The sequence below is a fragment of the Arabidopsis lyrata genome (assembly GCF_000004255.2).
Source record: "Arabidopsis lyrata subsp. lyrata unplaced genomic scaffold ARALYscaffold_5, whole genome shotgun sequence".
Classification (NCBI taxonomy): Eukaryota; Viridiplantae; Streptophyta; class Magnoliopsida; order Brassicales; family Brassicaceae; genus Arabidopsis; species Arabidopsis lyrata.
In genome coordinates this window covers 1,578,504-1,590,703 of record NW_003302551.1, presented here as the reverse complement: position 1 = coordinate 1,590,703, position 12,200 = coordinate 1,578,504, and the positions used below count along the sequence as shown (strand labels likewise).

The window sequence follows — 12,200 nt, the reverse complement described above, 5'->3', positions numbered from 1 at the left end:
TGCCCCGTAGTGGTGGAATTGGTCAATGGGAAATTATTGTCTGATTCTTTACAGGCTAAAAGATGCCCTGTTGGTTTGGATTGATGGTACTCGATCGGTCTTGTATTTCTATGCATGGTCAAAATCTATGCGTGTCTCGATAATGTTTTTATCAGTTTTTGTGGTTTTTCCGATGCAATGCATTGTAACGATAAATAAACAATGTAATTGTGCTTGCGTTTTAATTTGAAAATATGTATTTAAAAAAAAAAACGTTCTTGTCTTTATATGATTGGGAATTTTTTGGTTCATATTTGCAGCACATGAAAAAAATCTCAGTCACAAAAAAAAAAAATGGATGAGCATGTCGACGATTTTAAACCGATTAAGCTTTGTTGGTCTATCCAAGTTAAGGTTCTTAACAAATGGCGTGAGAGATCTGAAGCCGGTTATCGAACTTTACGCATGATTTTGTGTGATAAAAGGGTAATAGCATTTGTTTAAGATTATCGATGTTTATCGTATGTTGATGTTATGTTCTTATATACATTTGGCGTTCTGTTTTTATCATAGGGTTCTATGATTGAGGCTAAAATCAATTCCGAACTCATTACTGAGTATGATTCCGAGTTCAAAGATGGTGACTGGATATCTCTTCACCATTTTGAATTAGATTTGGTAACTGGGGATATGAGAACTACACGTCATGCTTATCGGATCAATTTTCTCCCTTCGACAATTTTGAATCTGATACCTGACAAAGACGATCTTCACTATACACTATATCCATCCTCTTTCCTTGACGTTTTGGATGATAAACTCATAAGAACTTACCTGATAAGTAAGTATATATAATATTCTTTGATTTTGTTCATGTATTCTGCTTTTTAATTTTTATGTTTCTTCTCTCTTTTTACCACTAGATTTGATTGGATATGTGGTTGATATCGAAGACATAAAATACTCTGACCCAAGTAAACGAAGCGCTGGTTATGCGATGACGTCTTTCAAAATTAAGGACGCAAAGTGAGACTTATTAATTCCACCTATATTCGTATCATTGCTACGTGTATAGGGGGGCTAATGTTTACATTTGTTTGTTGTAGCAATTATGTACTGCCGTGTGTTGCTATCGGAGATCTTGCTGAGCATTTTCACGATGAGTGGAAAAGGACTAGGAGTTCGCGGGTTGTTTGTGTTTTGCGTTGGTGGGGAGTCTATAAAGTTTCCGGTTTGTATCTAATTTATGTTTTGTTTATTTATAACGGCCGTTTGTCTGTATAGCTCCCGTAAAATGTTTTAAGCTGTGCAATTCTGATAATTTAATAAGCTCGATGTAACGTGTTAATTCAGGACATATGGTTATCCAATCGGTTGGTAGATGCAGTCGTTTGGATCTTGATCCTGATATGCCTGAGGTTGCTGATTTCCGAGTAAAGTAAGAAATTTGATGTTAATTTTAGGTAATTCAGCATTTGGAGTTGTTTAGGTATGGTAATTGATTTATTATTTCCGTTGTAGGTCGTCTGCTTCGACAGGCTCTTCGCGGTATAGAGCCTGAGAGGAAGTTCATGTGTTCTGGAGAAGTGCTTGAAGGGGATGAGTTTTGGATCTCCTGTTTAACTTAAATGTTTGTTGTTTTTAATTTCTATCTTTGTTGTTTCCAATTTGCTAAAAACGATCGGATTTGCATAATGTAAATCTTGTATGAAAATTAGGCTTTATCACTATAGCGTCATTATTGACTCTGACTTTCTTGCTGTTCTGTTGTGTGTAGTGCAAAATTCACAAGCCAGTTTTATAAAAAAAAAGGCTGGTTCGGAGAGTGAATATGAGATTGACTGGGGGATACCAATTCAACGTAATTGGTAGATGTTTATCGAAACAGCGTGTCATCCATCTGTGCTATTACTTGCGCTAATATAATTGTAATACTCTATGGAACTGCGAACTGGAAGGAAACTATGTGGTTTTTTCTGTCTGATTTACGATTTGAAATCGTACTGTTATCTTTTATATTTTGTTCTTGCTCTTTGTTGGATGTCGATCAGATAACTTTCCTCTTTGTTTTTTTTTTTGGTGGGAGGTTTATTATTTTTCCTTTTTCTATTCGGTTTATTTTGCCACCAAATACGTTAGGATTGTTTAGACAAATCACAAACTGTTATTCCGTAGTTGGGCTTTGGCCCATGAACGTAAGATTCAGTAAAATGTTAATTTTTCACATGTATAAAATCTATACATTATAATGCTGAGATATCAATTTCACAAATAAACCGGATATTTATCAACAATAAGTACATTAATATGTAGTAATATGGTCGTATTCTTATAGTAAACTAGCTCACATGTTGATTTCTGTACGCACATCCTGATTTCCCTTTTTAGTAACTATAAAATGGTGACTACCTTAACCGGTTTTGTATATTTTCTATAATACTTTCGATTTGTCGTCGACGATATGGCAAATTATCATTTCGTTATTGGGCTCCGGCCCATGCATTTAGGGTTCTGTAAAATGTCAACTAATCACATATGTAAAAACAGATCTATATAACACCGTAGAGTTAGATTTCATCTTTCGGGATATTAGTTTATAAAATATTTAATAATTTTATAAAATATTTAATAATCTGTAGCGATAAAGTCGTATTCCTTATTTCGTAAAAATACGAATGTTAATTGATAACTACCTTTAACTTATTATATAGAGATAAAATCGAATAAGTTTAGAGATAAAATCGAATAAGTTTTTAATAATATTTGTTAACATTTATTCACGGTTTGTGATATATATATGCATGTATTTCCGGGTGGAGATATCACGGAAAAAGTATATAAATACTGGCATCGTTTTCTTTTCTTTTATCATCCAAGTTATAATATATCTTCGCTCTGCTTTGAATTAGGGATTTTGTATTTTTACGGATGGAGCCGTATCCTCTTTCGAAGCTGAATCCTGATACCAGCGAGTGGCGTATTCGCGCAAAGGTTCTTGCTATTTGGCAAGAGTACTACGATCATTATTCGACGGTTGACGTCGTGTTGGTCGATGATAAGGTATAACTCATGTTCTGTGGATTGTTGTTTTTAATATAGTTTGCATGTATAAGTCGTAGTGTAATCATGTGTTGTGTATATCGTATCTCAGGGTGGGAAAATCCATGGTATCATACCTATGGAGCTTATGCCACAGTTTTCATCGAGAATCGTTGAGAACCGATGGATAGTGATAACAGATTTTATTTTGAGACCTGTCGTGGATGCGTTGAAGCCTGTTGCTCATAGATTTGAGCTGGTATTTCATAAAAAAACATTATGCGATACTCTGCAGGAGAGATCGGGTGATGGTTTCTATGATTTCGTGGATTTTGGGAGAATCCTAAATGGGGCGCATGATACGTCCATTTGTGTTGGTATGGTTTTTATCAGTTGATTCTTTTTTTTTTATAAATTAGTGTTACGCTTTTGTATTTCGACCGACGCTTTTATTCATGCAGATATCATCGGAAAGGCCATTAACGTTAGTAAAATAACCTCTTTTGGTTGTCACGTGTATGAGGATCAGGTGGAACATATAGTCTTTGATCTCCAGGATACAAGGTACATTATGCCACTTTGATACACAGAAGAAGTTGATCATTTATCGATCTGATTTATTTAAACTATATAACGCAGTGAAAGAGTTTTGAGATGTGTTTTAAGCATTACGGATGCTTTACCTCTTTATCGTTTGTGGATGACTGATCCGTCCGATGTTATCATATGTGTACTGCGATTTGTCCGTGTCGAGTTTAGGGAAGGTACGTAGCATAGAAGAAATAATTTATAAACATTGATTAATCATGGTTAACGTGTGGTTTCAATTTAATATGTAGGCATGTGGATATGCTCAGGGGTGCGCTGTTCGAAACTGCTGTTGAATCCTTCGATACCGGATGTAAAAAAAATGAAATCAGTGTAAGTTATATATTTGTTTGAGGTTTACTCATTTGCTTAAGATGCTGATGGGCATCGCTTTTTTCCTGCTGATACATGTTTTATTCGATTGTTTGTTTGCTTTTTGTAGCTTCTCGATCAAGCACGGTCCGATTGCGAAAAAACAGAAGATTAAAGACTGAACGTGACAATAGATCTATATTTTAGTTTATCTCCTTATAGCTGTTGTTACGTTATGTTATCGTCTCGGTCTATCGGTCATACAAATTATTTTATTTTGGATATTTATCTTATACGTTATTAAAATAAAACAGATTTAATTTATATATTGGATTACTCACGAGCGAAAACTACATCCTATTAAAAAAAAAATGTATAGTGTCGCTAAAAAAAATTATACTGTGTCTGGTGTTTATTCTTGGGATATTGAGATTAGAATTGCTTTTGCATTGCTTTTGCAATGAACAATCTTAATGAGGTATATATATATATATATATATATATATATATATATATATATAATCATTAAATTAATAACGATATGCGTTGTTAGCAATATTTATTTAGTTAAATTTAGACCTAAATAGAAAATCCCCGGAAACCTTATCGAGTTATTTATAAAATTCATATATAAGTATATATTCGAGTTATTCGTGGATTAGGTATTTTTGGTTTCATTCATAGCATATAAATATATAGTCCCTTACGCGTCTATTCGTGTTATAATCGTCGTCATGTTTACCTCCAAAACATATGATAGTGTTTGGCGATTGAATCCTTCCAAGTACGAGTGGGTTGTCGAAACCAAGGTTCTTTGTTCGTGGACACGGCGTCTAGAAAACAGTGGCAGGCGTTTAGAGTTTGTTCTCGCGGATCGTGAGGTTTGTTTATATTATACTGTTTTATTTTTTTATAAGATAATGCTCTTGGATCTTATTTTATGGATTTGTTCGTTGTAGGGTAACAAGTTACAGTGTTCTCTATGGGGAGAGGTTTACGATAAATTTGTGTCTGTAATAGTTAGCGGTAGTTGGTTTCGGATTAAGGACTTTAAAGTTGTTCATCAGACTGGGGATTGCAGAGCAACCTTGCACCGCTATAAGATGATTCTTTTGAAAAACACTACGATTGTCAAGATACCTGGTATCGATAACAATCAGTTTTTTGATTTTGTTGATTTTGGAAGTATCTTGGACCGAAGATATTCTGACGACTTTTTGGTTGGTAAGATTTGTGGTTCTAATTGTATCTAAACATGTTATCTGTTATATTCACTGTTTTATTGACGTTTCATATTTCCGTTGTGCAAGACTTGATTGGAGAGGTTGTTGATGTCCAAACTTCTAATATCGAAGCTGAAACCAATGGAACGAAATTACGTGAGGGTTCCGTTGTTTTTAATGATAAGGGCGTCCCTTTATCTGATGAAGTTATACCAGACTATGATTATTTACTAGATAGGTCGAAGAGATACAACGAGGGTAGATTAGTCGTAGAAAATAAGGAACCTACTCGCTCCTTGAAGCGTAGTAACGAGGATGTGTATGGATTTTCATCCACAAAACGTTTTCGTCCTCTTACTGGTGGTTATAAAGAATTACTCGAAGAAGTAGGAGGAATAAACGATCAAGGCCATGGAAGACTAGGATCCGAATTTGGTGAAGATGACGAAGAGGACGATGATGAAGAAGAAGAAGAAGACACCGAAGGAGACGAAGAAGTTGAAGAAGATGTAGATGCCGATGAAGGAGAAGGGGAATACGAAGAGGAAGAGACGTATGGGGAATTTGGTTATGATGGGGATGATAGCATATATCGCACAGTTTCTTTCTATCTACATGACAGACGGTACATTCATTATGTTTATAATAGTTAGAGGATAAATACTAATTAATATCCTTACACATGTACTTTTTTACGTGTGAAGGAATGCTATGTTGAGATGTCGCCTGTTTGGTAAAGTCGCTTTGACTTTCTACGACACATTTAAAGAGCAAGCTGATGGTGCTGTTATTTGTGTTATAAGATGGGGACTTATTCGTTGTTATGGAGGTTTGTTTTGCCTGCTTAGTATATAAGATGGTCGGGTTTGTTATAGATGTATGCATGTTAAATAGTTAGTTTGATCGAGTGCAGGTGATGTGGCCATACATGCTACAGATTGTACGCGTATTGAGATTAATCCAGATATCCATGGAGTGGAATGCTTTGATGAATTGTAAGTTTAGTTTTCCGTATAATTAGATTTATGATGTTGGGTGTCTGGACTATAATATTGTTAATTCCTACGCTTCGGTGTTATTGTGAAGGGTCAAGAAAAACATGTAGTTGGGTATCTTGAAGAAGAAGGAAGGATTTATAGTCTCCGGTGGTGGATGTTAAAGTTATTATGTTTCAATTTCCGTTACGTTTTAACAGAGTTGTTTCAGCGATACCTCTATTATGCGGATCACAATTATCCCTTAGTTTTGTTTATTTTTTATTCTATAGTTACGTTCTTATTATGGATCATATATTTACGGTGATACGTTCGTCAGCGAGTACATTTAAATTTACATCGAATTTGTTATTTCGTTGGGGCTTAAAATAATATTTTATATATATGTTAAATTGACCATTTCGTTGAGGCTGCGAACAATATTGAAGGATTCTTTTCTTTAGTCATAGGCTTCAAAGTGTATGCGTTATATAAAACTGGAAAGTGAAGGAGGACTTACACCTTCGTTAGTTTAAATTAATAACATAATACATAAATATCTTTGTAATTGGATTCCATTGAAAGTTTACTCTTATCGACTTTGTTTACAGAAAATAAAAATATAGATTTGTCACAAAAATGTAAACATGCTTAATCTATGATTTAGCGAGACGATAAAAGTAAATATTGCGGTTTTTATCTACGTATTCGATTCGAAAATATCTATAATAACTATTTGGTAAAGCTATAATATTTCCAGAAAATTTTATATGCTAATATCGAAGATTTACATTTATCTCTTAATTCGATTTTGTTAATATCCATAATTATTAAATTTTATTCTATATTAGTCGAAAAGGTCGGTTAAATCCTAAACATTTTATGGCTATATATAGGATCTACTACTCGCTTTCAACTTTAACGAAATCTATTAAGATATTATACTTTTGTGCGTTAAAAAATGTCGTCAAGCAGAAAAAGCAAAAATTCACTAACTTTCATCGATGATATCAATCCTATTCACGATCAGAATAAGATTAAGGTGTTAATCCTGAGGCTGTGGAAGGCGTATCAGAGAGATGCGGGCAATACAATCGAGATGGTTTTGGTGGATGAAAAGGTTATGATTTGATTATTATTTGAGATTATGTCTTCTATATCATGTGTTTGCTTTGTTTTTGTATTGTATAAGTATGCTAAGCATATTCTCTTTTTGGTTTTAAGTAGGGTTCAAGAATCCATGCAACTGTTGAAGACAAAAATATCAAAAAGTTCGACAGTGTCCTGAAAGAAGGTGATGTCGTTACCTTAAATCCTTTCAAGCTCATCAAGTACTCTGGCGATTATAAGAGCAACAGTCTTTCTTTCAAGATTTTGTTTTACCGAACAACCCAGGTCAAACCATGTGATGATTTTCCAAAGGAAGTCCCTGAGAAGTATTTTGTGGAATTTGGTGATGTTTTAAATGGTTCACGAGACACGCGTGTTTTCGTTGGTAGGTCTGGTTTAAATAAAATATCTTAATTAGTTTGATATTTGTTTATCTTTATCGCTGTCAAACTAAATAACGATACGTATTGTTGTAGATGTTATTGGTCAGATTGTCAACGTTGGACCGATAGAGGATATAAAAATCAGAGGAAAGAGTACTCCAAAGCTCGACGTCGAGTTGCGTGATCGTGGGTATGTTAATTATGATTAGTCATTATAAGAGTTTGGTTTTCTGTATGCTTCGTTTTTTTGACGTGTTTATCACGTAAATAGGAACGTACGGTTGATATGTACTCTATGGGCGGATTTTGCTAAGCAAGTTAAGGTTTATACTGAAGCAAATCCAGCGGCTGTTGTTTGTGTGATTAGGTGTGCTCAGGTTAAGGAGTGGAAAGGTATATATGTTGGTCGAATAAACTTCAAATATTCCGATGACTGTTCTAATTTTAATTGTTAACTTATTTAGGTAATTGGACTATATCTAATGCTATGGGCGCAACACGTGTATTACTCGATCCTCCAGGCGTTTTTGTTGATGAGTTCAGATCAGGGTAATAGACATAATATTGTTTATTTATTATGTTTTGTGTTATTGTATATGTCTGTATAGATATTAATATAGAATTTTTTTTGTAGGCTACCAACCGATGGCGTGGTCTTGACTAATCATGATAATAGTGAATTGTTTGCTGGATCAACTGTATCGATACGTGATCAATTCTTGGTGAAGAATCATAAACGAACTGTCCGAGATATAGTCGAGGCGTTAGAGGAGGGTATGTGTGTGACCATTGTTCTTTATATTCATGCGTTTTAAAGGGTAAAAAAAAAATTTGTTTGTTAATTAGAACTGGTTGGTATTTTAAGTCTGACCTCTGAAATCTATAGGAGGGTATGTGTGTGACCATGGTCACTGTTGGATCCGTCGAGCGAACGTCGAAATGGTATTACGTTTCGTGTAAGATGTGTAATAAGAGTGTCGAGCCTTATCCAGAAAATTCTGGTGATGATGGAAACCCACCTCTTTACTATTGCGGCATTTGTGACAAGGATGTATCTGCGGTAGTGTTCAGGTGATCGTGTCTTTTGAATGCATTGTTTATGTCGTCTTGTGCATGTTAATACCGTCATACTATGTTGGTGTGTGTAGTTTTAGAGCTCGGTTGTTCATTATTTGTCCTGGAATAACTGTTTGTTTTAGGTACCGATTGGTTCTGGAGGTTTCTGATGCAACTAACTACAAGGCAAGGTTTTTGTTGTTTGATGCAATGGGTAGTACCCTCCTTCGTAGAACTGCACAGGAGCTCTATAATGCAGTTTCTGAGGTAATGGATTCGCTTTTGCTATTGTTTGTTATGTTGTTTATTCTATTTTTAACGATTATTTGTTCGTATATTTAATCTATTTGCATGGTTTAATGATAGAATGACCCCTCTATACTTCCCTCGGAGATTGGGGCATTGGTCGGGAGGCGGTTTCTTTTTAAAGTGAGTATAGGTGGCGATAATCTGAAATCGGATCGGTCGCATTACGTGGTACAGTTATTTTCTGATGATGATGAGCTGATTAAAGACTATTCTGATAGTCTAGACTCCGAGGTTCGTGTTTTGTAGCTTGGGTTGTTCTGTTTATATGAAACTGTATGTATGTGTTAAGTTTACTAAATATTCGGTGTTTTGCTTTATATATACTTAATATTGGTGTTTCTAAGGTTTTGGTGCCTTTGCCCGTAACGCCTATTACAAAGGAGGCCAGTGTTCGCCGTGGCGGTGTATCCGTCGAGAATCCGAAACCTCCTGCGAAGAAAATCAAAATCGAGGGCAAGAAAGAAGAGAGTTTTGCCACAACTTAAAGAAGGATTTGGTTTTTTTATATATCTAGATTTAGCGGTTTTATTTATATTTAAATATCATAGCAGACTTTACAATACATTGTGCGACTTTATGTTCGTTTTTTGTTGTGACTGAGTCTGGATGTTATTTGGTGTTTTCGTTATTTGTTTTTTTTTGTTTTTTTATACCTTCCCGAGTGTCATATTTAGATATTGTTCGTTTTTTTGTTTTCTATGATCGGTCTGATGTTGTTTGGCAAACGACAAACGCGACGTTTCTGCTTATACACGTGCAAGTGTTTTCGCTAGGGCTGAATAAATTCTATACGCAACTAATACATGCATGTAGGTAACATGTGTTTACACGTGCAAGTGTTTTCGCTAGGGCTGAATAAATTCTATACGCAACTAATACATGCATGTAGGTAACATGTGTTTAGCAAGACGTGGATATTATTATATATGTATTATTATAAAATATTGGATTTCGTTTTATGTCGTATATAACAGTTTCACGTTATTTGTGATATATTTGGTATCTGATTTAGCATGCTGATTTATAATTAGTTAGGGTTATGTGAGCATTCACGAGCTCTATATATTTGCACGTTTCATATTATGCTTATATGGTCTACTAACGTAGGTTGATATCCCGGCCGTTTCTCTGAGCAACGCATAAATTGGTAGTTCTGTTGTATTGAGATATGTAACATTAACAATTCTAAAATATTAAATATTCGACGGAATTAGAATGTTTCTTTTTAAGTTTACTGTTTGTGTAACAATATGTTAGAGTTAACATTTTAGGTATTGATAGATTTGATCATATCTCCTATTAATATAGTGGTATGTTTGTTATTATCCATAATAGAAAATATTATTTTCCTTGGTTTTAAGTCGCTCAATATTTTACGTAAAAATAAAGGTCTTATTGGGTACCCTAATACCTAGCTTATATATACGTCTATAAATAATACATGCATTCTTGTGTTAATCATTGCGAACGCTCGTGTTGAAAAGATGGAGGTAGTCGTTAGTATTTTTACTTGATGTTGGTCTGATATAGTTTATTGGTTTTGCGTTAAATTGGCTTTCTCTTTCCGAAAATAACAATCATGTTGATTGATTATTAATATGTGAATGTTTTGATCGGACAGGTTAACAAGCAAAACACTAACTCAACCCATATTAGCCAGACGGATGAATGTATCGTAGCTATCCAACAAGCGGCTTCGTGGGTGTTGTCGGTCGATAGATTGCGTGGTTTATTTGTTATGCTGATGGATGTTTTCTGCGAGGCAGATCCGTTGTCGGTCTGGGATGCTACCTGGGATGTATTGTTTAAAGATGTGTTGTTTCCACAACAAATTATTTTTAACGATCATGGTAAATGTACACCGTTAGTTTTTGCCAATATTTACAAATATCGTCAGATGGATAATGTTTTATTATTTTGTTCTAGAGCCGGAGTATGCCTACAATGAAATCCAAAACTTTGAGACATTTATGCGTAAGGAAAACTCTACGTTCAATGTCTATGCGGAATTACGGAAGAGAGTCGCTTTAGCTGGTGGTCCTACATGTGATCCTTCGTTGGAATATAAGATGCGTGATCAGTTTAACAATCTTAAGATAGATTAGATTGTTTTCATCGTTTTGATTTATTTCTGTTTATTTTAGGGTTTTATAAACTATGTTTCTGCTTGGTTCTCTCTATACTATTATATTTGTTTCGGCAAAATAATAGAATATTTTTTTATAGACGGTGTTTTGAACTATTAACGCTGCAATGAAGATTTTATTTTATTATTCCTGTATTGCGTTCTCTTAACATTTTTTTTTTTATTGACGGTGTGTCTTTATAATTACGCAATGAGTTTTAAGCACCATAAAACGCGATAGTTAAAACACATGGTTTCTTCTTCGTTGACCGTCAAACAACTTATGCTAGATGAAACAACGTCCTATAATGTGAGATGCATGATAGCTGATGTATGTTGAGTAGCTTCTTTAATTTGCTATATGGTTTCTTATGATTTTATACAGATCTCACGGTTATGTTATCTATTCATTTTATCTCCAAGTGATATTTCATTTTATCTCCAAGTGATATTTTATGAACATAATTATGAGGTTTAACAAGCCATGGAAAATTAACTTTCTGTAATTATAACTTGTATTTATGAGTTGAGATTAATTTAAAAAGTAAAATTCGTTGTGCTCGAATCACATATATGATTAATACTATATAACATATCATTAAAATATAATATTTCCAGTTTTCAGTTTACCTTTTATATTTATTTCCGTGAGATTTTCATCTTCTCTCAAAGTTATGTATGGGTATTACCAAATGCGTTTGCTGTTAAAGTAAATATTTTATAAAATTCCTTCTTTTTTTTGGATACAATCAGAATAAAAAGTAAAATTTGAATATATCTAGAAAATATATTGATTAGTAATATATATCGCAATATTAAAATATAATATTTCCAGTTGTTCTATTAAAGAATACCATAGTAGATTATTGTTATATATAATTTTCCGTTAGTTTCCTCTGTGTTCACGATCTTCTAGGTTTTGGAGACAATGAAACGTGGTAGAGGTCAGAAATAAGATCGCAGAGCTTGCATACGTTATATATTTTATATTGTCGTATAACCATAATCCTTTTTTATAAAACATTCTTGTCTATCACTCTGATTTGTTTTCATTATGCCCGTCCAAAGGTGATCATCGACGTATACATCGCCGTGTTTATAA

The 12,200-nt window shown here is 34.0% G+C and overlaps 3 protein-coding genes across 3 annotated transcripts; all 3 read left to right on the top strand.

The window, feature by feature from the left end:
• Positions 1-333: 333 nt before the first annotated feature.
• LOC9312932 lies at positions 334-1,540 on the top strand. Its single transcript, XM_021025015.1, has 6 exons — positions 334-465; positions 553-820; positions 903-1,005; positions 1,086-1,210; positions 1,333-1,417; positions 1,501-1,540. Exons 1-6 carry the CDS (start codon positions 334-336, stop codon positions 1,538-1,540), a joined length of 753 nt encoding a protein of 250 aa, XP_020880674.1.
• A 1,367-nt stretch (positions 1,541-2,907) lies between these two features.
• LOC9312931 lies at positions 2,908-4,093 on the top strand. Its single transcript, XM_021025014.1, has 6 exons — positions 2,908-3,039; positions 3,131-3,395; positions 3,480-3,582; positions 3,658-3,782; positions 3,858-3,919; positions 4,049-4,093. The coding sequence occupies exons 1-6, from the start codon at positions 2,908-2,910 to the stop codon at positions 4,091-4,093; spliced, it is 732 nt and encodes a 243-aa protein (XP_020880673.1).
• Positions 4,094-7,076: 2,983 nt separating this feature from the next.
• Positions 7,077-9,458, top strand: LOC9312929 (replication factor A protein 1). The gene is made up of 10 exons (XM_002876815.2): positions 7,077-7,235; positions 7,343-7,610; positions 7,702-7,798; positions 7,880-8,001; positions 8,073-8,157; positions 8,243-8,399; positions 8,495-8,679; positions 8,808-8,931; positions 9,031-9,204; positions 9,318-9,458. Exons 1-10 carry the CDS (start codon positions 7,077-7,079, stop codon positions 9,456-9,458), a joined length of 1,512 nt encoding a protein of 503 aa, XP_002876861.2.
• The last annotated feature ends 2,742 nt before the right edge of the window (positions 9,459-12,200 follow it).